Consider the following 26,805-nt stretch of genomic DNA (forward strand, 5'->3'; position numbering starts at 1 on the left):
AATTTGTTGCAAGATCTTTCATACAATTGAAGTCAGCTAACAGATTTGTAGTTTACTGGATCACTTCTTTTCCCTTAAAAATAGATAATATATTAGCAGTGTTCCAGTCAGAGGGTACGGACCCCAAGTTTATGGATTCATTAAAAATCCTTGTTGTAGGGCTTGCAATTTTATGTGCAGGTTCCTTTAATATTAATGGATAGAGATTATCCAGGCCCCCTGATTTGATCCCATTAAGCTGTTTGAATTTGACTTCCATTTTGGATGTGGTCATTTTCTACTTCCATATCCTCGTATTCATTAGCCACCCTTATCTTGTCCAAGCTCCTTGTAACCCTTATTAAAAACTGAGGCGAAGTATTAATTTAGGTGTTGGGCCATGCTTGGTAATTGCAAAAAGTATCCCGTCCTCAGTGCTCTAGCCGTCCCACTTCTTCTTTACTTGTTTTTGTTTTATTTATATGGCTAAAAAACCTTTTACTGTTGGTTTTAATTTCCTTTGCATAGTCCAACTTTGCTTAGCTTTTGGCAGTTCTCACTTTTTTCCTATACTTTCTGACCTCCAATAGGTAGCTTTCCTTGCTGATCCATCCCTTCTTCCATTCCTTGTAAGATTTCTGCTTTCCCTTAATAACCCGTTTGAGATCCTTGTTCATCCAGTTTGGTCTGGAACCTTCGCTACGAATTTTTCTCCTTGCTTGGGATGCAGGCTTCAAATATTGTCTACAACTTTGACTTAAAGTAAATCCAAGCCTCTTCCACGTTGAGATCCTTGTTCTTCCCTAACTACTTGCCCTAGTTTATTAAAGTTTTCCGTTTTGAAATCAAGGAACCTAATTGCAGACTCTTTTTGTTTATCCTTCCATTTAGTTTAAACTGAATTTGGCACATGAATTGCTCAAACCACGGTTTTCCTCTACAACCAGTTCTTCGGTGAGGCCCTTGCTACTTACCAATACTAAATCTAAAATGGAATCACCTCTTCTTGGTTCGGTAACTATCGATGAAAGAATTTGTCAGCTATCTGTCAGAATTAATTTGGCCTGAAACGTTTCTTGATCATAATATAGTTTAATTCTTACAATTTTTTCCTCTTCAGCTGAGTAGGAGAACTCTATCATACTGAAATTCAGGTAGAGTAACTGTCTTCATTTTTTACTCTTGAATATTGTTTCATCTCTAGTATAGACTTTTTGCAATTACCAGTTTCCCCCCCCATTCATGTAACTTTAGGTCCTGCTTGCACTAGAAAAAAAAAATTTTCTCAAAACTAAAAAATTATCCTCTCTTACAGATAATCTCTCCTACTGCATTGTTTTTGGCTGCGAAAGTGGAAGAACAGCCACGAAAACTCGAACATGTTATCAAAGTAGCACATGCATGTCTTCATCCTCAAGAGGCACAGCTGGATACAAAAAGTGATGTACGTGGAAGTGATACTTTAAATCTAATTGTAATTCTTCTTAAGATACAGTTGACACTTCAGATGAGTTGCTGTACTAGGTTCTTGACTGGATTAATGTCATCTGCTGACTCTAGAAGACTCTTCTATGCTTAAATCAAATAATTTGTCTGTTTTGTAACGTAATAGCATAGCCATTAGTGGACCTATCACCATTACTTAATATTTCATGCAGACTAAGACCTCTAATTCCCTTTTTAATAGGACACTTGTGCATGTAATAAAAAGTTTTCTATGATGTAACGCATTTAACTTTTGTGATAGAAGTTCAGGTTAATCTTGATTAACATATCATAAGAACACAGTATCTTTTATATCCTCATGTATTTTTTAATACCATTTTAGAAGCTGAGATGTTTTTCTCTACTTAGCTACAGTAAAACCTCAGAGTTATGCACACCTTGGGAATGGAGGTTGTTCGTAACTCTGGAATGTTCGTAACTGAACAAAAAACATGGTTGTTCTTTCAAAAGTTTACAACTGAACGTTGGCTTAATACAGCTTTGAAACTTTATTATGAAGAATGTTGCTTTTAACCATTTTAATTCAAATGAAACAAACACAAACAGTTTCCTTACCTTGTTAAATCTTTTTTAAACTTTCCCTTTATTTTTTACTAGTTTACATTTAACACAAGTGCTGTACTATACTTGCTGCTTTTTTTATTTTTTTGGTCTCTGATGCTGCGTGATTGCATACTTTGGGTTCCAAATGAGGTGTGTGGTTGACTGGTCTGTTCGTAACTCTGGTGTTCGTAATTCTGAGGTTCTACTGTATTGGAAAAGGAAATTTCTCCATCCAACAGCAGTTATACCTCTTCTTGTAGTATACAGTACTTATTTTCATGCTCAGTTATGAAAATAGTTCTCAGATTTGATTTATGCTACCATTCATTGAATGGCTAATTGCCTTTGTGATCACAGACAAGTTGCAGTTAACTGTTTTTAAAGTTGATAATCCAAGTGTGTATCAAGATATAGCAAATCAAAAGTAAGTAAATTTGAGGTCTTAAAGGAGGTCTTTAAATGTCACCCATACCATTTCTGTTTGAGACTTTGGTAAGCACAATAAATTTCTCTAGTAGGTCTTGACAGTAACTTATTTTTTTACATTTCAGGCATACCTTCAGCAGGCCCAAGAACTGGTTATACTTGAAACAATAATGCTTCAAACTTTAGGTATGTTATTTTAAATGGCATTCAGCCTGCGCAAGAATAAGGTCTGCATGCAATCAATTAAATGTACAGTAACTCCTCGCTTAACGTTGTAGTTATGTTCCTAAAGAATGCGACTTTAAGCAAAACGATGTTAAGCGAATCCAATTTCCCCATAAGAATTAATGTAAATAGCGGGGGGCAGGGGTTTTCACCACACAAATTATATTATATTTTTATATGTGTATATATAAACTTATACTCTGTGTGTGTATGTATATTATTACAACTGAATGTTGGCTTAGTACAGCTTTGAAACTTCATTATGAAGAATGTTGCTGCTTATGTATATACACACAGACACACACAGTATAAGTTTTAAACAAACAATTTAATATTGTACACAGCAATGATGATTGCGAAGCTTGGTTGAGGTGGTGAAGTTAGAGGGTGGAAGAGGGTGGGATATTTCCCAGGGAATGCCTTACTGCTAAATGATGAACTAGCATTCGGCTGAGCCCTCAAGGGTTAACACATTGTTAATGTAGCCTAACACGCTACAAGGCAGCACGAATGGAAGGAGGGGAGACAGCATGGCACAGAGAGACAGAAACGCATACCCTGTGTGAGAGAGACGCATTACCCCTTTAAGTATGCTGACCCCACTCTAAGTACACTGCCATTTTAAGTAAATCAGGAAGTTGAGACAGCAACTGCTGCCAGCAAGCTTCCTCTGTCCAGAGACTCCTGTCTCCCCTCTGCAGTATGGATGGGATGAACCAGGGGAAGGGGGACACTGATATTAGCCCCCCTCTACACACACACACCCACACCCACCAAGCAGGAGGCTCCCGGGAGCAGCTCGGAGGCAGAGGGCAGGAGCAGCACATGGCAGTGGGGGGGGAGGGACAGCTAAACTGCTGGCAATTGATGCACAGGGAACTTAGGGGAGCGGGGAGCTGATAGTGGGGCTGCCAGTCCACCCTGGTTCCAAGCCCCCACCAGCTAGCTGCAACGGGCTGCTCTTTCTGCAAGCAGTGGACCAAGCAGGCGGCTGCCAAACAACGTTATGAGGGAGCATTACTCAACTTTAAACAAGCATGTTCTCTAATTGTTCAGCAATGAAACAACATTAACTGGGATGACTTTAAGTGAGGAGTTACTGTACATCTATTAAAGTGGATCCCCAATAACCCAGTATCATTGGCCTTTAGCTGACCCTTTCTGTTGCAATTTACTTTAACTGAGAAAAGGATATTTGCATTGTAAGCATGTATGCTATATTAAGTTGGACAAATATTACTTAAATAGCTATTGTTGCCACACTTTGGGAGGTTAAAATGTGCAGTGCCTGTTCAAATAGGTTTGGCACTAAAACCAATATCTGAACACAGATCGATGTATAATAGTATTTTTGTTTAACTGCCTAGTTGCGTAGAACTCAGTTTAAGAAGAAGAAAAACGAAGCTGCAAGGCAACAGAATTGTACCTGATCTAATGTTCTTAAAGTTGAATGCTAGTAATACTGTGGATAAAGTCTATTTAAAAAAAAACTCCAGAGAACAAGTGATCTTTTTAATAACTTTTGGCATTTCAAAAATTGGACAGTTATTTTTAATTTATATTTATGTTCATTGGCTGCAGAGGGTGGGGTTTGATACATCTAAAGATCTGGTAGGTCTTTCTGTTGTACAAATACAAATGTACTGCAGTTTCTGAAACATATTCCTTAATTTTTCAGGTTTTGAGATTACCATTGAACATCCACACACAGATGTTGTGAAATGTACGCAGTTAGTGAGAGGTCAGTGATCTTCAATAAAATGATTTATGAAGTGTCTTCCCCAGTGTGAGTAAATATCATTGGCACACCTGTTTCCCCAGTTATATATTACCCAAAGAGCACTCTTTAAACTGATGTATTTCAGGTTACTAAAAGCCAGATCTTGAAAATTCTGCTTTAGATGTTAGTGGTCTGCACAATTCAGAAAAGTATATAGGATTTCCATGATGTGTCTACCAATTGTTAGTTCTGTCCCTTATTTTTTTCTGTCACTCTTCACTTCTCATTCCATGGCCCTGTCATCTCACTCTTCCCTTCCATTCTGTCAACTGACAACCATAGGAGTAGTTATAGGTGGTCTCCTGTGGCTGATACTTATATTTGGAAGAAGCAAGTCCTCATTACTTTACTCCTGCCCTTTTCCAGAACTGCCAAAAGATATTTAGGATGACAGTTCATGATTTCATTCATAAACAAGTGCTTTTCTTATAGTATCTGTTGCAGAATTAAATACATTAGAGGGCTAGTTAATTTGAATCTGCAACTTTCTACACATAAAGCTCTTCTATCCATGCAAAAGCATTCTGTGTCAGTGTTGAGTTCTGCTTTGTCAAGGCACACATCAGCAAGCAGTGGCTGGCAGAGTACATAGGAGGTCTGCCACACGCAGACACTTGGAGAGATATGTGAATGATTCTATAAATAAGAACAATGTCTCCGTAATCTGAGTTTTATTTTATTTGAATTGGAGTGGTGTTGGCAAGAAATGAAATAACCTGTCTTCAGCCAGTGATTGCATCCTTATGTAACTTTTTTCCACTAGCGTGGCTATAGATAATAGGCTATTACTCTTTATAAGCCTATATATTAAGATGTCTATCATGTGTTCTGTGCTGAAATTGGTCGACAAGGTCTTGGTATGGTGTTAGTATTTTTTTTTCAAAAGTTCCATATAAGAACCTTCTAACTGGCTTTTACACTATAGGAATGTAAAAATTAACTATAACAGAGTCTACAATAGTCCTATAACTCAAACATAGGTTCCTTTTTAAGAAAAAATTTGCAGTAGATTATTCCATAGTCCTGTCTATCTTGGTTATTTTGTTCTGAAAATAGAGTTTGAGTGGGTTTTCCATACATAGTGTAGGAAGAAATTACTTGGATAAACTTACTATAAATATACTTATTCTTCTTGTGCAGGTTCCTGGGACCACCTGCATAGTTAGGGTTGCATTTTAAAAAGGCACACAGCTGATTTTCTTTAAAAATAGGGGGCACTGGTATGACTCTTGCAAAAATTAAAATTTATTTTGGAATTGGGGTGTGGCTGAAAATTGACTTTGACAATCCTGTGTCTCAATGACAGACTCTTTAAAAGATTTATCAGTCTATAGAAAAATTGCTGGAAGTTGATTTTGAGTAGATCTGGTGCAACTGATAGGTTTTGTGTGTGGAATTTTTTCCCCCATTTAGGGTAATTTTTAGTTGTTACTTGCATATGACTTGGACATATGCAAGCCTGATTGTGTGTATATAGCGCCAGTCTGTTCCATCAGATGAAATCTACATCAAGGGCTACATTTTTCTGTCACTTTATCCTGCAGTGGGGGTGATTTTTGTGCACAGCTGTTAAATAAAATCTTAATCAGCAGCTTCACTTCTGCACTAGCCTTTCATCACTGCCTTTAACCGCCTTTCTGCAAACTCTCCTTTTATGTAGCTATCCTCTTCTGATACGGTCAGCTATTACACCAGACTTTCAAAATTACTAATGTTTCGGGGCTGGGGGTGGAATCTGGTAATGGGGGGTGTGTGTGTGTACAGAAGAATGGATTGAGGGGATCAGAATGAAGGTTGTAATGTATAGTCTGTGCCATATACTTGTAAGAGGTGTGCTTATAAGCAGAGTATATTCTGTGAGGTGGCTAAACTTTACATTTCTTTGCTTTTGTCAATGTATTCTCTGCGAGGGGGGTGTCTGCCACTGTCTGAACTTACAAGACAGCATGCTGACACACACTCTGCCCCCAAAACACACGCGCTCTCTCTCCCCCCACATACACACACCACACTCCCTGTCACACTCCACACACATCCCATTTGAAAAGCACGCGGCTGCCACTTGCACACTGGGATAGCTACCACAATGCACTGCTCTCTATGGCGTTGCAAGAGCTGCTAATGTGGCCATGCCAGTGTACTTGTAGCTGACAGTGTAAACACATGGCAGCATTTTCCCTGCTGTGGTCTTTGAAGGCTGGTTTAACTCCCAGTGCTCTACATCTGCAAGTGTAGCCAACCCCTTAGTTTAGAAGCACTGTCTCCAGGAAAGCCCTTTTAGAGTATTGTTAGTACAAACAAATCCCTATTTTGGGGACATGCTGTCCAATAACTTCCTAAAAAGCTCTTTCAGATGGGTGCGGGGGAGAAGAGGGGCATTGACAAAAACTTCTAGTCACAGAAGAAGATCTACAAGGTTAGCTGAGGCATATCCATACATTTGCCTTCCACAACAACCACCAGAGCAGCCAGACAGAATTCTCTGGTACCTCAGACTTATGTTTTGCCTAAAACTTGATTTCTAATAACATGCCTCACTAAAGATGGCGCAGATTCAGCAGAAAAATGGTTTAAGAAATGCCTGTCTTGTAATAACAAATTTCCTATCCCAGACTCGTACTTCTTTCCTAGATGCTTGGGTGAAGGGGACTTTATCCAGTCACTGCCATATCTGCCTTACACTTACAAGCTGCCCATTCAAGAATGGAGTTTCAGATTTTATCCATGCTGATGGAGGCCCTGAGCTTGCTTCCTTTGGGGAGAAAATACCCAAACACTAAAAAGCCTTTTAATCTAGTGGAGAAAGGCATAAGAAGAACCAGTGGCTGGAAGCTGAAGCCAAACAAATTAAAAGTAGAATTAGGCACTGAGTTTTAGTCATGAGGGTGATTAACCACTGGAATAAATTGCCAAGGGAAGTGGTGGATTTGCCAAGAGTCTCTCAAAATCTTCAGATCAAGAATGGATGCCTTTCTGAAAGATGTACTTTATCCAAACAGCAAGTGATTGGGCTCAGTACAGGGATAACTGGGTGAAGTTTAATGTGCAGAAGCCCAGATAAGATGATCTAATGGTGCCTTCTGACTTTAAATTCTCTTAATCTTTGAAAATCCAGCCTTAGAATGTCTAAGTCTGGGGCTAAGAAGGTATGAACATTCTGGTAGGTGGAAGATGGGAGACATCAGACTGATCCACGTCATTCTTCATCAGTGTTGAGAAACTGACAAGAAAGAGGAGACAGGACCACAATTGCCTGTGAAGTCTGGAGACAGTGTATCTGTAATGACCTGGCAGTAAGAAGTTCCCATTCCAAGGAGACTCTGGTGTTGAAAGGGAAATTCATATTCATAATGGCAAAAATTAAATTACTGGCACCTGTGCTAGCTGAGAGATCAGAGGTGAGAGAATATTCCTCTTTCCTACTTCTGAGACTATCACCTAGGCCCTTCATTTCTTGGTGCCAATCCCAATCTGGTGTTCAGAGGTTAGTTCTGATTAACTTGAAGGGGGGGAATTGGTACACTCATTCCCATCTCACGGACCTTTCTTGATGCACCCGAGCAGAAGCCCCTCACCAATTAATCCTGCATCTACACTGGGACATAAGGTTCTCCTGAAAATGAACATTGAGAACCGGGGACTTTGAGTTTGACCTAGCTGCCTTGTGGGAGACCTGCCGCTGTTTCACCTTCATTGCCAGGTATCTTGGGATAGCCATTGTCCTTACTCTACTAATGTGAAAACTGCACAGTCAAAGTCTGTACGCCTTCCAAACCACCAGTATAATCTGCTCAACTGTGGTTGAATCTGACAGAGAAAGTGACCCTCTAGAAGAGGCGGTAGATCCAAATATATATCTTTTCCAGGGGATGTCAAGACAATTCAGCTGATATTATGTGAGGTGGGAAGATTTTAAGTAAGTTATATCCTATCACTGGTAGAGGAAACCCTCCCATTCTGAACCTTCACCTCAGCTTTCTACAGTCCTCTTTCGAAGTCTAGTAGTCTTTGGCAATCAGACAAGACTATTCACAAACCTTAACCCTTGTACCCGGTCTTCTTCCAGTCTTTCCCCTATGTATCAGGTGTTCATCAACACAATCCTCTTCCTAGGGTCTGTTTGATCTTTTCCCTTTGACCAGAGGATTCTAATAGCTCTTCATTCTTAAGTGCAGACTCGCCCATCTGGATCCATCTCTTTCCGGGGATTGCTTGAGTATCTTCCTCTCCTTGGGATACCAGGAGAGCTTCCCTACTCAGCTTCTACTCTCCAAGTACTTCTTGCAGTGAATCTAGGTAGCTCTTATACCCTGATTGTCCCAGGAGGTTGTGCTCCCTCTGGGGCCATAAGTTCCCTAAATGTCTGAGTCCTACTAACAAGCAGGTTGATGGCACATATTCTTAAGAGGATCAGCACACTGAAATTTTCTGGGAGTATAATTAAATATAAGATCTCCCCAGAAGCACTGCACTTTCAATTGACTTGTCTTCAGAAAAAGGCTCATAGACTGAAAATTGGGACCCACATCAGGTGGGTAGGGTTGCTGTGCCCATTAACAATGGATTCAGTAATCTAATCCTGCCAGGGATTTATGGAAGACCCCAGACTCTTGGAAGGTAGATTAATTGTACCAGGTCCTGCCTTAAGGGTTTGGTTACTTACATCAAGTATCCAAGCCAGTCTTTCATGGTTGATTGTGCAACGAAGGATTAAGATACACAGCCCTGCCCCCGAGTGATAAAGAATGATGGGAAACACATTCTTGGCTGGAAGTCATATTTATCTGCCATCAAACAGATGAGTAGTAAACTATCATGCTCTCTTGATTTGCTCTGACTTTTATACCTTTGGCAAAGTCATTGCCTTGTTGATACGCTTTCCACTTTTTTGCACATTTCTCAAATAATCCCTGATCAGCTCTAAAGGGTTAGTTAAGGGTGGAGTTCCAGCCTTTAACTAGGTTTCTTTGCTTAAGTGAGATCACACTAAGCTGCATTAAAACATTGTCCTTGTTTAAAAAGTTTATATGAATACCTTGGACAGTCTTTCCCTGTTGTGGCTTTGGTTTGTTGAGCTTAAACACCTGTATCCTGGTCTTTGGTAAACTTCATTTGATTACACAAAAGTATGTAAATCGAATAAATTTGAAATCTTAGTTACAGAAGTCTGTTTAGTGCTATGAGTGCAAGCATCCCATTAATGTGGACTTATATTGAGACTGAAATGTATAATTTTCAAATTGTGATTTTTTTTGCCTAGTTTCTTGCTGTTCAACTTAAAATTATGTAAAACAAAATTGTTTAAGTAACCATTACATATTTCAGAGTAGCAGCCGTGTTAGTTTGTATCTGCAAAAAGAAAAGGAGTACTTGTGGCACCTTAGAGACTAACCAATTTATTTGAGCATAAGCTTTCGTGAGCTACAGCTCACTTCATCGGATGCATTCAGTGCGGGGGAAGAAAAACCCCACTGAATGCATCCGATGAAGTGAGCTGTAGCTCACGAAAGCTTATGCTCAAATAAATTGGTTAGTCTCTAAGGTGCCACAAGTCTTCCAATTCCATATTTGACAGCTATCATATTTGTTGCACTGGTAGCTTTTGGCAGTCCACTCTTTCTTTAATATAAAGTCATACTGATGAATTTATGGTATTTCATCTTTCTTTAACTCAAATATGCTTCAGCAAAGTTGTAGTATTGTAGAGAAATCTGTGAAGATGGCTTATTCTGTACATTGATAAAAACTAACAAACCTGCAGTCTTGTTTAACCTTTCCATTTTCAGTTATGTTTCCTTATGAAAGTGTCAGGGTTTTTGTAGTAGAGCCCTGAATATGCTTTCCTATATCTTTTTGGGAAAGGCTACCAAAGAAGTTTAATTTTGAGAAAATAAATTTGGCACAGAACTACTAAAACAGATTGAAAAAGCTAAGTATGTAGTACAATTCCATCAAATGTCTGTTTATTTTCTATTATTGTGGATTAGCAAAATATATGTGGGGAAAACAGGTCCTATTCTCTTACTACTTCTGTCAGATTCACTGATGTAATCAACAATGGATTATGGCATTGCCCAGCCCTAGCAAAAGGCATAAGCCTGGTTTACACATTTGTATCTTTGTTATCAGCAGTAATGGGAAATGGAATTCGATTGGATTTTGATAAAATGATGGTTTGTAAAGCTTCCCAGATTGCTAAATTTGAAAGCTACTGCTACAATTTTTCTTTTTCAGACAAACTCCTTAAAATAAAAGAATAGAGGTTTGTGACAATGCTCCCTTTGACATAAGATCCAACAGTACATTTTCTCCAGGTAGCACTGATTTCAAGTGGTAGTATCAAAGTAAGAAAATTCAATGAAGGCTGCATTCAATCTTCAATTAAGCTCATTGTGCCCAGATATTCCATCTTACACATTTTAAGAGTAAGTGCTCTTATTTGAGTGAGGACCTTGGGGGTTTGGCAGATAAGGGCCAGAGATCAGTCTTTGGGATGTTGAAGCCTTGAATTTGATGACCATTTTTAATGAGTTATAAATTTGTTAAAATCTAGGTTGAAGCTTCTGATATAATCAAATGTTTTGTTCCATGCTTATGAGCATTACATTTTGATTAAAGAAGGTGTAGAAGTGCACACAAGCTAATTTAACCCTTAAACTGTCTAGTTTGGGAACTAGCTCTGTTCTAGGACTTTCTGGGATAATTATGTGTTACTGGTGTATGGTCATTGAGTTTTTCTCAACTGCTCTATGTTCCTTCAGCTGGAGAGGAGCACTGAGCTCTGGCCTGAGCTATAGTGCAAACTGGCTCTCTATTTGACTGTCCTGCTGAGAGACCCAGCTGTGGGGAGGGTTGTGGTAAGGAACCATCTAGAACTAAAGTAGGGAGGCAGGCAAGCACTAGAGTTCAGGTGGAAGATAAGAGAGCCATCCCTCCACCCACACTGTATTAGATTTGGGAGGGCTAAGGAGATGAAAGGGAGACTTCCATCCTTTTGTGGCTTAGATAGAGACAGTTCAAGAGGCAGAAGGATCAACATACTCTGTACAGTAGAGGGAAGGTTGATGAACTGAATGACTTGCCCATCTCCAATTATAGCTCAGTGAGGATGAGTAAACCTGTCCTCAGTGCCAAGAGCTAAGTAGCTGATTTACTTTAAAAGGCAGCTAATGTATCTTATTAGTGTTCTACATACCTTTCATTTTGAGGTTAAAGCATTTTAATTTTGGAATGAAGCCAACAATTTGGAGTGGATTGCTAATTTTTCTTCAATTTTCTTTTTGTTACAGCAAGCAAGGATTTGGCACAGACATCCTATTTCATGGCTACCAACAGGTTGTTATCCTGAACCTCTTTGTTGCACTGTTGTAGCACACTATAGCTTCCTTTACTGCAGGGCCCCCTCCATGTGTCCTACCCTTGTTGCAACAGAAAACTGGGCCATCTACAGTGGTGGTACCGTTCTGTTTGCAGTGCGGTGTATTGTACAAGGGCCTTGTGGCACAAAGGGGTTAAATGCACAATGAGAAGTGTAGTGGTGCTTTCTGATGACATTTTCTCGATTTGTGAGTGCATAAGTCTAAAACTGGTAGCCTGAATAGCAGCTAAAGATTACAAAGAGATAAACTTAACCTAGAAAGTCGAGCATCTTGGTAAGTACAAAGCTATTTCTAGTTTACACTTGTAGTTAATGGCAATTTTTTCTTAATTTAAATACATTGATCCAATCCTAGTTTTATGAAACTGCAGTCAGCCTAAAAACTCTTAAAATTACCTAATCTTCTTTCCAGGTAGACTAGAATTAGTCTAAGCAATGTTTGTCCTTCCAGAAGCAGTGTTTATTTTTAACATGCTTTTTTTAAAAATCATAGTATTTATGTGAAATTAAAATTGGTTGTCCAAATGCAGACTAATAAATGTATGCAGCTATTCTGGTGCATAAGGATGAAGTTTGGGAGTAGATCTAAAAGTCTTCCATGTGTTCTTTGCAAAATTAGTTTTAATTTAATGTAATCCTAGTACATGATTTTGTTAAAATCCAAGTTTGTATATGTAATGTTTGTTTGGGAGGACCCTAACCATTTTTGGTGGTCCCTTTGTTATGGGATAGTTTTTTGTTTGGAAGAGTTTTGTTTTCAAAACCTGTTGGAATCACTGTATCTGAACCAGCATACTTGTGCTACTGCCAGCTGGGAAATTGAAATGAGAGAGGATTTGTATCCCCAAACCTGGGCCTAATGAAGACTACTCATGTCACACAAGTGATTCTCTCAACCTCAAGGGAACTATTGAGTATCCATAGCTACTAGTTTGATATGCAGTTTCAGTAATGAGCTGTATTAATGACTTCACTGTGGTGGAAATTTTATCAACCATGTTATGTTGAATTTTTGTCCCTCTCTTTAAAATTAAGTAAAAAGTAAAATGCCAATAGAATGAACTGAGGGATACTTTTTTTTTACTCTTGTTAAGAGCAAATTAAATTTACCAGATAAATGACCTGCCTTTTCTCAAGGTTGTAAAATAATTTCAGAATTTAATCAGAAGCATGTTCCATGATGTAATGTTTAATATCTGTTTTGATACAAAACTTTATGCTATAATCTTAGTGATTGACTTGTTTGGGTTTTTTGTTTTACATGTTTGAATTCTCTGCAACAGCCTGCACCTTACTACCTTCTGTCTTCAGTACAAACCCACAGTGATAGCATGTGTGTGCATTCATTTGGCATGCAAGTGGTCCAATTGGGAGATTCCTGTATCGACGGATGGAAAGCATTGGTGGGAATATGTTGATCCTTCAGTTACTCTGGAATTGCTAGATGGTAAGTAGCATTTCCTTTTTATTTCTTTTAAATATTGTGACCTTGTTCTTGTAGTTCTGCTACTGTTTCAGCTAATATTTAACTCACCCCCAACTACTTTAGGTCCTGGGTAAGGGAAGCCCTTGAGCTCATGCTTAAATAACATTGACTGTATAGATGAGAATCTCACCCCTGCTCTGACCATGGAGGCCAGAAAAAAGGGCCAGAGCAGAGTAAAGGGACAATGGGAGCCCCATATCAGCTGTGGGAGAATTCTCGTGGCACAGGAATTGGAAGATGGCCATAAGGCTGCCTCCTCTGCGGACTCCCTAGCGAGACTTGGCATGTGGACCATGCTAGAGGCAGGGCCTCCACATGCAATAGTGCAGCTCATAGGACAGCCTGGGGAGGCTACCATAACTCAGACATGCTCTCAGGGCTGTCTAAATTAGGCTTGGGGCTTCTGCAGCCCAAGAGGATGCAAGAATGGCTTAAAAGCCACGATAGCCTCACCTTCTGTGGGCTGCAAGTTCAGCACATGCTTCAGTTGTTTGCTGAAGTGGGATTTTAAATAATCACACTGAAAAACTGAAGTCCTCATAGAATGTGCTGCCTTAAGATGACAATTTGCTTCATTTCTACCCAGATTATTAGCTGCTACTAAAGAAAATTTCTTTAAGATTATAAAATTGAAATAGGATCAACCACATTAAAGCCAATTTTGTGTAATAGGAGTGAATCTGGCATAGCCCATGGAACCTTAATATTAGTACCATGGAATTTCTATTTAATGGTTTTTATCAGAAAGAAAAATAAACTTTTTCTGCTAACAGAAAATTAAATGGTCTTCTAGGTATTTACCAAAGTTGTTCACTGTTTTTTGTTTTGTTTTTTTCTGCTGTTCGTGGTGACCAGTTTTGTCTCAGTGTTACCTTATGCTGCTCCTGTCTGTTTCCATCTGTCATCACTTGGTTTAAACTTAGTCCCTGCCCCAAAGAGTTTATAATTTATCCCTTTATTTGTGTCTGACACAATGAGGCTCTGATCTGTGATTGATATCCCTAAGCATTATTGCAGTGCAGTAATAATAAATGCTGTCTAGCATTTGCAAATCTATATACTAATCAGAGGTTGCTAGGAGATGTCTTGCAATCAAAAATCCCTGGTGTTGAGCTGTGGTGTATAACCTACGACTTGGATATGACCCACAAAGGGTTCTTTTGGCCTGCAGTTGTCTTCCATTTCTGCGTCACAAGATTTTCACTTTAAAAAAATTGCCCTAAAGTGAGGAGAATATGAACAGATGTAGCAATATCCACAGAATCAGTGAGGCAGCATAAAACTCCAAGGTCATCTGTCTCTAGTCATCTCAGTGGAATTTTCTCTGTAGTCTACAGATGGCAATTTAAATATCAGCATAATTTTACTGTTTATTTAGTAAATGTATTTAGTTATTTGCTTTTTATTCTGGGTGGATATCAGTAATTAGACTGAAAAGATCTGCTCGGCGGTACCCACAGATCTGTGTGCCCAAAACTTCTCTCATTCCTCACTCAAGTTTGGTTATATCCCTGGAGCAGCAGCATACCAATCAGAGCAAATGTAAGGAAGGAGTGTATAAAGTGTGTGTGTGTGTGTGTAATAGGCTGAGCAGATCACGGGGCTTAGCAGTAGAAAGCTCATGGGGAGATTAGTTTGCACTTTATTTTGCAAGGTCTATTGAGGACTTGGCTCTTCAGGATTCCATTCTGAAATCTAAAGCCACCTCTTGACTCAACATCTATTTTCAGGTACTTAAAAATGTTACATTTTAGTAGGCTGTAGCAGTCCCTTTGCAACTTCAAAGGGTGTAGACGCCTTCGTTGTTTCATGGATATCTTAATTGAAAAGACCTTTCCCACTTTCTAACATGGCAAGAAATTTTGCAGAAGCACTTTGGAGGAATTGATCAAGAAGCTCAAGTGATCTGCAGATTTTCAAAGGGACAAATACTTTGTTGTGTTAAAGATCTTCATTCAGTTGTCCCTGAAGAAGCAGAACCCAAAGATCAGATAGTATGAATTGACTTTTACAATGCCCTAATACAAGTTTCATGCTGAAAACTCACTGAATTTTTAAAAATATCTGCCTTCAGAGTGACAGATACCCAGTGTTTTAAAAGAGCTGCTTTTTGTGCAGACCTTTTTGGAATTATATTTATGAACAGACCTCTTGGAGAACTTTTGATTTGTTCAGGCTACAATTCCCAAACATCCCAGGCTGTTTTTCATAATGTGTGCCACTTTAGATCTGGATACCAGGAAGTTAGAGAGAAACAGTAAGAGTCTTTCCCATTTATCCTTCCTTCGGGCCCTCAAAACTGCATATAGCATACTTCAAACAAATTTTCTGTTGAAAATATGTAAATACGTAAGTCAATTATGTTCAGCTCCTAGTACTGCAAAGATTAAGAACATAAGAGCTGTTACCCTGGATCATACTGATGGTCCACTAACCCAGAATCCTGCCTCCAACAGTGGCCAGTACCATAACACCAGGGAGAGTGTACAGAACAGGGCAATTTTTGAGTGATCTATCTCATCTTCTATTCCCATCTTCTGGTAGTTAGAGGTTATGGGGCACCCTGAGCATGGGGTTGCATTCCTGACCATCTTGGCTAATAGCCATTGATGGATGTATCCTGCATGAACTTATCTAGTTCTTTTTTGAAGCCAGTTATACAACATCCCAAGTCAGTGACTTGCACAAGTTAATTGTGTGTTCTGAGAAAAAGTACTTCATCTTGTTTGTATTAAAGCTGCTGCCTTTTAATTTCTTTGAGTGACCCTTGGCTTGTGTATTGTGGGAAAGGGTTAAAAACTTCTCACTACACTTTTCCACTCCATTTATGATATAATAGACCTCTATCATATCCACCCTTAGTGGTCTCTTTTCTAAGCTGAACAACCCTGCTCATATGGAAGCTGTTCTATCCCCTTGATCCTCTGTGTTGAACTTCTTCGAACCTAGTCCAGTTCCACTAATCCTTTCTGAGATAAGGATGACCAGAACTGGACACAGTATTCAAGGTATGGGAGCACCATGGATTTATGTAGTGACCATGTAAAATTTTCTTGTCTTATTTTCAAAAAAAGAAAAGGAGTACTTGTGGTACCTTAGAGACTAACAAATTTATTTGAGCATAAGCTTTCGTGAGTTTTCCACTGAATGCATCTGATGAAGTGAGCTGTAGCTCACGAAAGCTTATGCTCAAATAAATTGGTTAGTCTCTAAGGTGCCACAAGTACTCCTTTTCTTTTTGTGAATACAGACTAACACAGCTGCTACTCTGAAACTTGTCTTATTTTGTATTCCTTTCCTACCAGCTCCTAACATTGTTAGCGTTTTTGCCCACTGCTGTGCATTGAGCTGAAAGTATCCACAATGACACCAAGATTCTTCTTGAGGGGTGTCAGCTAATTTAGAGCGCATCATGAAATATGTATAGTTGGGATTATTTTTTCCAATATGCATTATTTTTCACTTATCAACATTGAATTTAATTTGCCATTTTGTTGCCCCATCTCCAGTTTTGTGAGATTCTGCTAGAACTCATTGCAGTCAGCTTTGGACTTACAAAAATTATTCAAGATAATTATCATCTGCAAACTTTGCCGTTTCATTCCCATTTCCAGATCATTAATAAATATGTTGAATGACACAGGTCCCAGTGCAGATCAGTGGCGGACCCTACTGTTTACCTCTCTCCAGTGTGAAAACTTGCCGTTTATTCCTACCCTTCATTTCCTGTCTTTTAGCCCATTACTGATCCACGAGAGGATCTTCCCTCTTATTCTATGACAGCTTAGTTTCCTTAAGAGCCTTTGATAAGACCCCTTGTCCGGGGCTTTCTGAAAATCCAAGTACACTATGCTTGTTGATACTCTCAAAGAATTCTAATATATTGGCGGGGCATGACTTCCCTTTACAAAAGCCATGTTGACTCTTCTCCAACATATTGTGTTTGTGTGTCTGATAATTCTGTTCTTTACTATTGTTTCTACCAATTTATCTTGTACTGAAAGTAGGTTCACCAGCCTGTAATTGCCAAGATTGCCTCTAGGGCCCTTTTAAAAAGTCAGTTTTACCTTAGCTATCTTCCAGTCATCTAATATAGAGGCTGATTTCAGCAATAGGTTACAAACCACAGTTAGTAGTTCTGCAGTTTCATATGTGAGTTCCTTCAGAACTCTTGAGTGAATGCCATCTGGTCCTGGTGATTTTATTACTGTATAATCAATTTGTTCTAAAATCTATTCTATTGACACATCAATGTGGGACTGTACTTGTCACTCAAGAAGAATAGCTTTGATCCCTCCACCCCCATCCTTTTCAGTGAAGACTAATGCAAAGAATTCATTGAGTGCTCCTTTAACGACTTCATTGTCTGGTGGCCCCATTGCCTATTTGGCAGGCTTCCTGTTTCTGATGTTCTTAAAAAGAATTTCTTACTGTTAGTTTTTGCATTTTTAGTAAATTGCTTCTCAAATTCTTTCTGGGCCTGTCTTCTTATGCTTAACCTGCCAGAGTTTGTGCTCCTTCCTATTATCTTGTCTTCCAAATTTTAAAGGATGCCTTTTTGCTTCTGTTGGCCCCCAGTACTCTGCTCTTGAGCTGTGGTGGCATTCTTTTGGACCTTTTAATGTCTTTCCTGATTTGGTGTATACATCTCATCTGAGCTTCCATTGTGGTGGTTTTTAAATAGTTCCCATGCTGCTTGCAGGTATTTAGCCCTTTTGACAGTTCCTTTTAATTTCCATCTAACAAGCATCCTCATTTTTATGTAGTTCCCTTTTTAAAGTTATATTTTACCATGGTGGGCTTTTTAGTATTATTTCTCCTCCCCTCCCTGTTACATTTAATTACATTTTGGTCCCTATTACCAAGTGGTTGAGCTCTAGTTACCTCTTGGACCAGTACCTGTCCTTCACTTTGGACTAAATCAAGAATTGCCTCTCTCCTAGTGGGTTTCAGAACTAATTGCTCCAAGAAGCAGTCATTTATGGTGTCTAGAAATTTTATTTCTGCATCCTGCCATGAGGTGACACTTATCCAGTCAGTATAAGGATAGTTGAATTCACCCATTATTATTGCACTTTCTGGTTTTGTAGCCTCTCTAAACCTCCCTTAGCATTTCACATTCACTGTTACCATCCGGGTTAGGTGGTAAGTGTATATTCCTACTTCTATACTTTTTTTCCCCCCTCCAGGCACTCATTTTCTATCCATAGTGATTCTGTGGTACAGTTTTGTTTCATTTAAGATTTTTAGCTTATTTTACTCTGATTTGTTTAATGCCAGTCCCCCAGCAACGTGACCTAATCTGTTATTTTTTTTATATATCTTATACCCTGGTATTAGTGTGTCCTACTGATTATTCTCTTCCCACCAAGTTTCTGTGATGCCTATTATATCAATATCTTCCTTTAATCCCAGACACTGTAGTTCATCCATCTTAGTATTTAGAGTTCTAGAATTTGTATTTAAGCTCTTGCACATTTTGTCAATATTCAGTTGCTTGCCTTTGTGTGTTTATATTTAAATAGACTCATACATTTGCCTGTTCCTCACTACATCTCACCTGTATTTTACCAACTTCTTTCCTATCCTCTATACTAAGATAAAGTGTCCCGTCCCCCCGCCCCCCTACAAGGGATGTCTCCACCTGAACCATGTACTGCTCCACCCCATCAGGTTTTCCCCAGTTTAAACAATCCTCTACAACTTTTTCAATTTTACATGCCACAGTCTGGTTCCATTTTGGTTCATGTGAAGCCCATCCCTTCTTTATAGACCAATCCTTCCCCAAAAGTTCCCCAGTTCCTAATAAATCCCTCTTCCGTGTACCAATGTATCATCTACGCACTGAGACCTTGCAGTTCTGCCAGTCTTACTGCCCTGTGCTTGGAACTGGAAGCATTTCAGTGAATTCTACCATGGGGGTCCTGGACCTCAATCTCTTACCCAGCTGCCTAAACTTGGCCTCCAGGACCTCTTTCCAACCTTTCCCTATGTCATTTTGATACTTACTTATACCATCGGCTCCTCCCCAGTACTACCTATGAGACTATCTAGATGTTTCATGAGATCTGCTACCTTTGCACCCAGAAGGCAATTCACCATGCAGTTCTCTCAGTCATCACAAAGCCAACTGTCTACATTTCAAATAATCAAGTCCTCTACTACTATTGCCTATCTCTTCCTAATAACTTGACTCCCTGCCTCCGGAGCGATATCCTCAATGTGAGAGGATATCATGCCATCATCTGAAAGGTGGGTCCCAATTATGAGGTCATTTCCCTCTGCCCCAGGATCATTTCTCCTGCCCTGAGACTTTCATCCTCCTTAACAGCACAGGGGCTTTCGGACAGGAGGTAGGACTACTCCACTATGTCCCTGAAAGTCCCCTCTGTATAGCTCTGTCTCTCTCTTTGCTTATCCAGTTCAGCCACTCTGGCTTCAAGTGCATGTACTCTGTCTCAGGGCCATGAGTTGCTTGGGCTGCATGCACACGTATGCCCCCTGTCCGTGAGGCAGGTGGTAATACATGTTGCACTTAGTGCAATAACGTGGGTAGCTGTCACCCTTCTGCTGGTTTTCTGCCTGCATTTTTACTCTTGGGGTGGCTTATTGTTGGCTAAGTTTTGGATATGTTTGTTAGGTGTATTGGGTTTTCTTTATTTCATGAGTTTTCTTGAACTTGGTGCCTTTCTATTTGTTAAATCTCTTGGACTCCTTCACTGCCAAACTCTCTCTGCAGCCAAACTCCCTCAGTTCCTGTGCTTGCTCTCTCTCACAGGCTATCTGTTCAAGAGGGGGCTGTCTCAGGAGGTCTCTAGATCTAACCCCCCCCCCCCACACACACACACACACACACACACACTAGACTACACCCCTTCATACCTATTATTGATTACTTGTGTCCTGACCTCTAGGAGTATGTCTACACTGCAGTTAGACATCCTCTGCTGGCTCATGCCAGCTCACTCAGGCTTGTGGGGGCTCTTTAATTACAGTGTAGACTTCTGGGCTCACACTGGAGCCAAGGCTCTAGGACCCTGTGAGGTGGGATAGTTATAGCCCTTGGGGTATCACTAATGAATGATTTACTCTGCTGCCACAGTGGCTAACACCTCCAGGAGGCTATGAGTCACCAGTTCAGCCTTTCTGACCAAGCTTGTAAGATAAGGTTTAAATCTGAATAAGCCTTTAGATTTTAAACTGCTTGGCTTATAAAATGCTTAGCCCCTTCAAACTAAATTTTAAACTGAACTAATATTTTAAGGTTTAAGATTTAAGGTTGTGCGCTATTACTGTAAAGATGCAAGAGGGTAAGTTCTGTAGTGTATTTTGATGTACAGCGGTAGCAGGGTCCACACAGCCAGTTACTGCATGGCAAGCTGGGTTTCTGTAAATGTACACCGTGGCTTACCTGTACTATCTGAGTAGACAAGCCCATAGATTCTGTTACTGATTCAAGTATGAAAAGAGGCTTTTGGTTTTTTTCCTCAGAGCTCACACATGAGTTTCTGCAAATACTAGAGAAAACACCTAGCCGACTGAAGAGGATTCGTAATTGGAGGGTAAGAACTTGTTGCCTAAGTAATTTGTCATAGGACATATGGGGGGAGGGATAGCTCAGTGGTTTGAGCATTGGCCTTCTAAACCCAGGGTTGTGAGTTCAGTCCTTGAGGGAGCCATTTAGGGATCAGGGCAAAACTTGGGGATTGGTCCTGCTTTGAGCAGGGGGTTGGACTAGATGACCTCCTGAGGTCCCTTCCAACCCTGATATTCTATGATTCTATGATAACTGCCACAAACCTTAAAAGTAAGATTGTAAACTTCCTGAACTTTTCCTTAGCAATATGTTCATAATTGTATGTCTCTCTGTAGTTCCCTATTATGGTAGCTTACATTTAAAATAAATAAAATAAAATTAAAGTAAAATTTAAAATTGAAACAATGAAATCCACCCTATTTTATCCAGTTTTGAGATATGTTAGGTAGCTGTTTATTTGTAGGTACTTTCTAAGTTTGTCCTTACTCCTTTCCTTTTCATATAGGCTAATCAGGCTGCTAAGAAACCGAAAGGGGATGGACAGGTATCTGAGAATTCTCTTCTTGGTTCATCTTTGGTCCAGAATTCCATTTTGGTGGATACCGTTACTGGTGTATCTGCCAATACAAGCTTCCAAAAATCATCAACGTCGACCTTTCCTGCACCAGTACCTCTGAACTCAGGAAGTATGTCTGTTCAACACAGTCATGCACCTGAAAACTTGGCAATATTAGCTACAGGAATGCCAAGTACCTCATATAGTTTGGCATCGCACCAAGAATGGCCTCAACATCAAGAACAAACAAGGACCGAACAAATATATTCTCAGAAACAGGAAACTACATTACCTGGTAGTCAGTACAATCTGAACTTCCAGCCAGGAACTTCTGTACAATTGCATTCTGGGTTACATCACAGATCTGACAAACTTACTGAGCATTCCACTGGTAAACAAGACTATGCTCACAAGTCAGGAAACAAACACCATGGACAGGTTGCTGCTCCTGTAATTCCTCAGAAAATGTCCTTGGATAAATACAGAGAGAAACGCAAACTAGAAACCCTTGAACTGGATGTGAGGGAACATTATGTAGCTACCCAAGTAGAACAGCAACATAAAAAGCACATCCAACCACAAGCAGCCAGTAGCAGTTCTGTTACGTCCCCTATTAAAATGAAAATTCCTGTTGCAAATGCAGAGAAACCAGAAAAACATGTGTCTGATAAAAAAGAAAAGGGTGGATCACTCAAACTGCGAATACCAATCCCACCTACAGAAAAGAGTTCCAGTAAAGAAGATTTGAAAATGAAAATTAAAGTTTCTTCAGAAAGACACAGCTCATCTGATGAGGGCAGTGGAAAAAGCAAACACTCAAGTCCACATGTTAGCAAAGACCATAAAGAAAAGCACAAAGAACATTCTTCAAATCGCCATCACAGTAGCAGTCACAAGCATTCACATAGTGGTGGCAGTAGTAGCGGCGGCAGTAAACATAGCACTGATGGAATAACACCAACTGCTTTGAGGAGTCCTGTTGGCCTGAGTAGTGATGGTAATTCCTCTAGTTCCGGCTCTTCAAGAAAGAAGTTGCACAGCAATGATGCTTCTCACAACCACCACTCCAAATTGAGCAAAAGTTCCAAAAGTTCAGGTAGTTCATCTAGTTCTTCCTCCTCTGTTAAGCAGTATGTATCCTCTCACAACTCTGTTTTTAACCTTCCCTTACCCCCTCCTCCCCCTGTCACATACCAGGTGGGCTACGGACATCTCAGCACCCTCGTGAAACTGGACAAGAAGCCAGTGGAGAACGGTCCTGATGCCAATCACGAGTACAGTACAAACAGCCAGCATATGGACTACAAAGATACATTCGACATGCTGGATTCGCTGTTAAGTGCCCAAGGAATGAACATGTAATCAATTGTTTAGGTCACTTTTTCTTTACTTTTTTAATTTAAGAATTGTTAGAATGGAAAAATTCCTAATCTAGCAGTAGCAACACCAGCTGTTGTTGCCATGGTTTCAGTATATGTAAGTGCTGCTTTATCCTTCACTGAAAAGAAGAGGTATAGTAAACAAGTCTTTATCTCCACATACAATAGTGTTATAAATACTGTAATAGCATGGAAGGTGCAAAAATCTCAGTATTTCTACAACTGCAGCTAAGAACAGTAGAATGATCATCTGCTTTTAGGTGTCTAGGATGCCTCAAGCATTGATTATTTAAAATTTTGAATACTGCAGCCACCATTTTTGTTGCTTAGCTTTTGAATGAGTGTAATTGTTTCCTTGTGTATTTATACTGTATGTATGATTTGCATGTTTCAAAGATAAAGGGATTAAAAACAGTATACTGACAACTGTTTACAAGAAAGTGGAGAAAAATGTACATACATTTTTGTATGTTTAGATATACCATAAATACTCAGGATTGGAGCTGCTTGTAAGTATAACAAAATATACATAACTTTATTTTATCTTGTGTCAGAGTCCATCAGTAATCTAAACAAAGGTGACGCTTTGTCATGTTTATCTTGAACTGTAGGCCTTATTGGAAGCTGCTTAAAAGGGCACTTCACTAGAATGGGTAATTTAGTACCATGTGTGGTCGTCCACAGGAGAGCATCACCAATGAGGCAATAAAGGAGTCTGGGCCTCAGTTTGCTGATTGTGACCAGATTGACTGCTGAAATGCACCCCAAGCTTTCTGAAGGAAAAGAGAATAAAGTTTACATAATCTTTTGATGTGAAGTGCATTTAAATGTTTATTGGCTTGATGCAGTAATATAGGCAGAGCTGTTACTTAATGATTACGTAGATTAATGTGAGTTAAGAACTGAAATTCATAAAAACTTATAGTGAAAAATTAGTAAGTTGTTTTTTAAACTTTAATACCATAAGTTATTTTAATAGTAAACAGGGATCACTGTTTCCATTACCTTTTCAGAATAACAGCCATGTTCTGAAGTCCAAGAAGTGTATTTGTGTGTGATGCCATATTTCTTTTACAGGTGAGAATGCAGTCTTCACAATAAATAAGAGTAAAACTATGATATCCCAACTTTCCTTTATATTCCAACAATAAAATAATTACCACTGATTCTCTGTGCATTGTACTTGTGATTAGTTACAAAATTGGAGGTTACTTGTTTTGTTTTTAGCTCTGTGAAAAATCACTCTTCAATTAAACCACTAGTATACACTTTGTCTGTCTGCAAGTGTCATAATATGGCTTGTGTACTGTTCGCACAGTCTTCTGCCTTTTTAGAAGAAATAAGAGACTTGAACATTTATACATCATTTTTGTTGAAAGCCAATACTACAGTTCCGTTTTACCAGCTGACAATTAACTAATTTTATGGTTGCGCTTAAAATCATTAATAAGCTATGAATTAATTCAACATGTATTCAGTATAAGATAGCGAACGCTGGTTCCTAGTGACTGTTTTGATTTTTTTAAAATATACAAGAAGTGAAGTTTTGCTAAATCACCTGCATATGCAGTTAGTACTTGGTGTAACTGGTTGTAAACACTTCAGAATTTTAATCTGAAGCTTAGCCCTTTAGTTCCATTATTAAATGAAGTGCTTTAAACCACAAAATTGTTCAGTACTTACCCGTTTGTAGTTGCTATATTATGTAACTACAGGTATATCAATTACTATGTAATACTCGGTTTCCAGTAATGCAAAAGCTTATCACTAAGTTTTATTTGAACAATGGACACTACTTTTTACATCTAAACATTTTAAATTGAAAACAGAATAATGTATCTAGGTCCACATTTAGCCTTTTCCCATGGATATACAGGATACAAAACTTTACCCTTAACTGCTTTGAATTTCTCTACATTCAGAAAAATATACTTCAACATTATTACACTTGTTTCACATTGTTGGATATGTTCTAACCCTTTTAATAGTCTCTCCTCTCCACCTCAGCACTAAGTCTGAAGAATTGTTGACAAATGTAAGCAATGTAAACTGTTCTAAACTAATATGCAGAGATAGAAGATAAAATAGTAAATTGTGTTTAAAATACTCTTTACAAAGTATCACAATATTTGCTTGTAAGCCTATTAAATAGCTGTACAATGAAATGCCTCTTATGCATCCAATGTGGATACAGCAATATATTGTACTAGAAATATAGCATCTAATGTTATAACTTAGAGATGAAATGCCAGGCAGGTAACTGGTGATGGTCAAAAACAAATGAAAAACGCCAGAGATTTTCACTTGAGTTGATGACTTACACAGGTCGTTCACGCTGATTCCAGGCAGCTCTGAAATTACATTGACAAAGGGTTGCTATTCTAAGTTAATGAGAAACCGTGATTTCAATTTCTTTGTAGAGAATATCCACAAATAAGATTATTTTTAGTTTGCATTATAATTGTGTAAATATGTATATCTCTGTACTGAAGTCTTGCTCTCTGAGATTAGAGTTGACATGGTGGATATGGGGGGTGGGGAACAACAAAATATCACTAATTCACACTGACTGAAACCCATTGCAAATGACTGAACTTTGATTTACAGCATGTTCCAACTGTTTATGGGGTCAGCATTGGTCCCATAAGTGAATGAATAAATGCAATAAAAAAGCTAATACGCCACAATGTACTTTGTTCACTTTGGTTATAGTTTTGTTACTGTCTTGAGTGAATTTAATAGAAAATACACTATGTATTTTGTAAAAATGAAGTCTTAATTCTGAAACCTCACTACAGTGCTCAGCTATTAAATCTCATCATTTTTGTGATATGTTAAGTGTGTGGATTATAGAGATTCTACTGTACGCTGAATCTTTAGTGTCCTTGCTAAAGGTGGAAGTACTGCATTAAAGTACTCTAGACAATGTACTGTATCTTGCTGTGGTCTAGTACTTTTGATATTTGGTTAAAATTGAAGTGCTGTATACCCTTTCTGCTCATTGTAGATAAATGTTTCATGTTAAAATAGCCAGTTGCAATTTTAAAACAGCCCTTTTATGAAATTAAAACTTCACTTATCTTTTTTAAGGACAACTTGTGTAAAAGCTATTTATTAATAAAGTTCCTTACCTCGCCACTCTCACTATTGGGCAGAAATACAGTCCCATTTCCTGTACTTATCTTGCCAATTTTGCTTGTATATATTAATTATGAAAAATCCCCTTGGATTTGATGACAAAACATCCATGGTTTTTTCAAATGTAAACAGAAAGCACTTTTGAATTTTGAAAAAATAACATAATTTACCTTCCCTAACTTTTTTCACAGTAATTTCTAACTCAGCAAAAATACGTAGTCAGAGAACTTTCAGAAAAGCAAGTTATATAACTTAGATACATTTAGAGGGAAAAAAAAAATGAGGTACGTACTTTTCATTTGATATGAACCAAGTGGGAACTTTGATTTTTTTTTCCATATCAGAATGTGGAACTGTCGTAGGAGCATTATAGCTATTTTATCCATAATTTGAAATGTACTAATTCATGGTTTTAAAACTATACTTCCTCCAGCAAAGCAGAATTACAAGTATGCCGGCATTCCAAGCAGTTCTACAGGGAGAAAGCTGTTACTCCCTTGCTCCTCTCAAGTCTTCAATGAGTACTGAAGCTGACTAAACTGGTTCCTAGACACTGAATGTTATAAATACAAGATGGCCCTGGACTACTTACCTTTCCCATATCCCTACAATTGCAGCTGGTCAGTTCTCTTTGCTCGTAAAAGTCCCTTACTGAAGATGTCCTATTGAGTCACTTTGATCATCTTCAGGACTGCTCAGAAGCCTTCCCTGTTGGGGGCAGTTTATATTTGATCATTTTGTTTCCAATTTCCCTTTGATCTTCATCTGGATTACTTTCCCTCACCTTCTAAAAGAATTGTCAGATCACTGAGTCATTTTAATTGCTCTTTGTATGGATGTGGCATTCCAGTTGCTCCAATGGAATATTTGTA

General features: G+C 38.8%; 1 protein-coding gene across 7 annotated transcripts in view; it reads left to right on the forward strand.

The window, feature by feature from the left end:
* The window catches only part of CCNT2 (cyclin T2), a 44,108-nt gene extending 18,241 nt beyond the window's left edge, over window positions 1-25,867 (forward strand). For 3 of the 7 annotated variants that reach the window (XM_084642976.1, XM_084642972.1, XM_084642975.1), the window contains 7 exons: window positions 1,295-1,423; window positions 2,580-2,640; window positions 4,358-4,420; window positions 11,749-11,794; window positions 13,121-13,284; window positions 20,815-20,885; window positions 21,366-25,866. In XM_084642976.1, coding sequence (XP_084499102.1) covers window positions 2,625-2,640; window positions 4,358-4,420; window positions 11,749-11,794; window positions 13,121-13,284; window positions 20,815-20,885; window positions 21,366-22,778 — 1,773 coding nt within the window. In that variant the 5' untranslated portion in view covers window positions 1,295-1,423; window positions 2,580-2,624 and the 3' untranslated portion in view covers window positions 22,779-25,866. Of the gene's footprint in view, window positions 1-1,294; window positions 1,424-2,579; window positions 2,641-4,357; window positions 4,421-10,146; window positions 10,885-11,748; window positions 11,795-13,120; window positions 13,285-20,814; window positions 20,886-21,365 lie in introns of those variants that run through there. The other 4 variants (XM_084642973.1, XM_084642974.1, XM_084642971.1 and 1 more) reach the window with 3 other exon arrangements.
* The last annotated feature ends 938 nt before the right edge of the window (window positions 25,868-26,805 follow it).

This window comes from Lepidochelys olivacea (assembly GCF_965140295.1).
Source record: "Lepidochelys olivacea isolate rLepOli2 genome assembly, chromosome: 11".
Lineage (NCBI taxonomy): Eukaryota > Metazoa > Chordata > Testudines > Cheloniidae > Lepidochelys > Lepidochelys olivacea.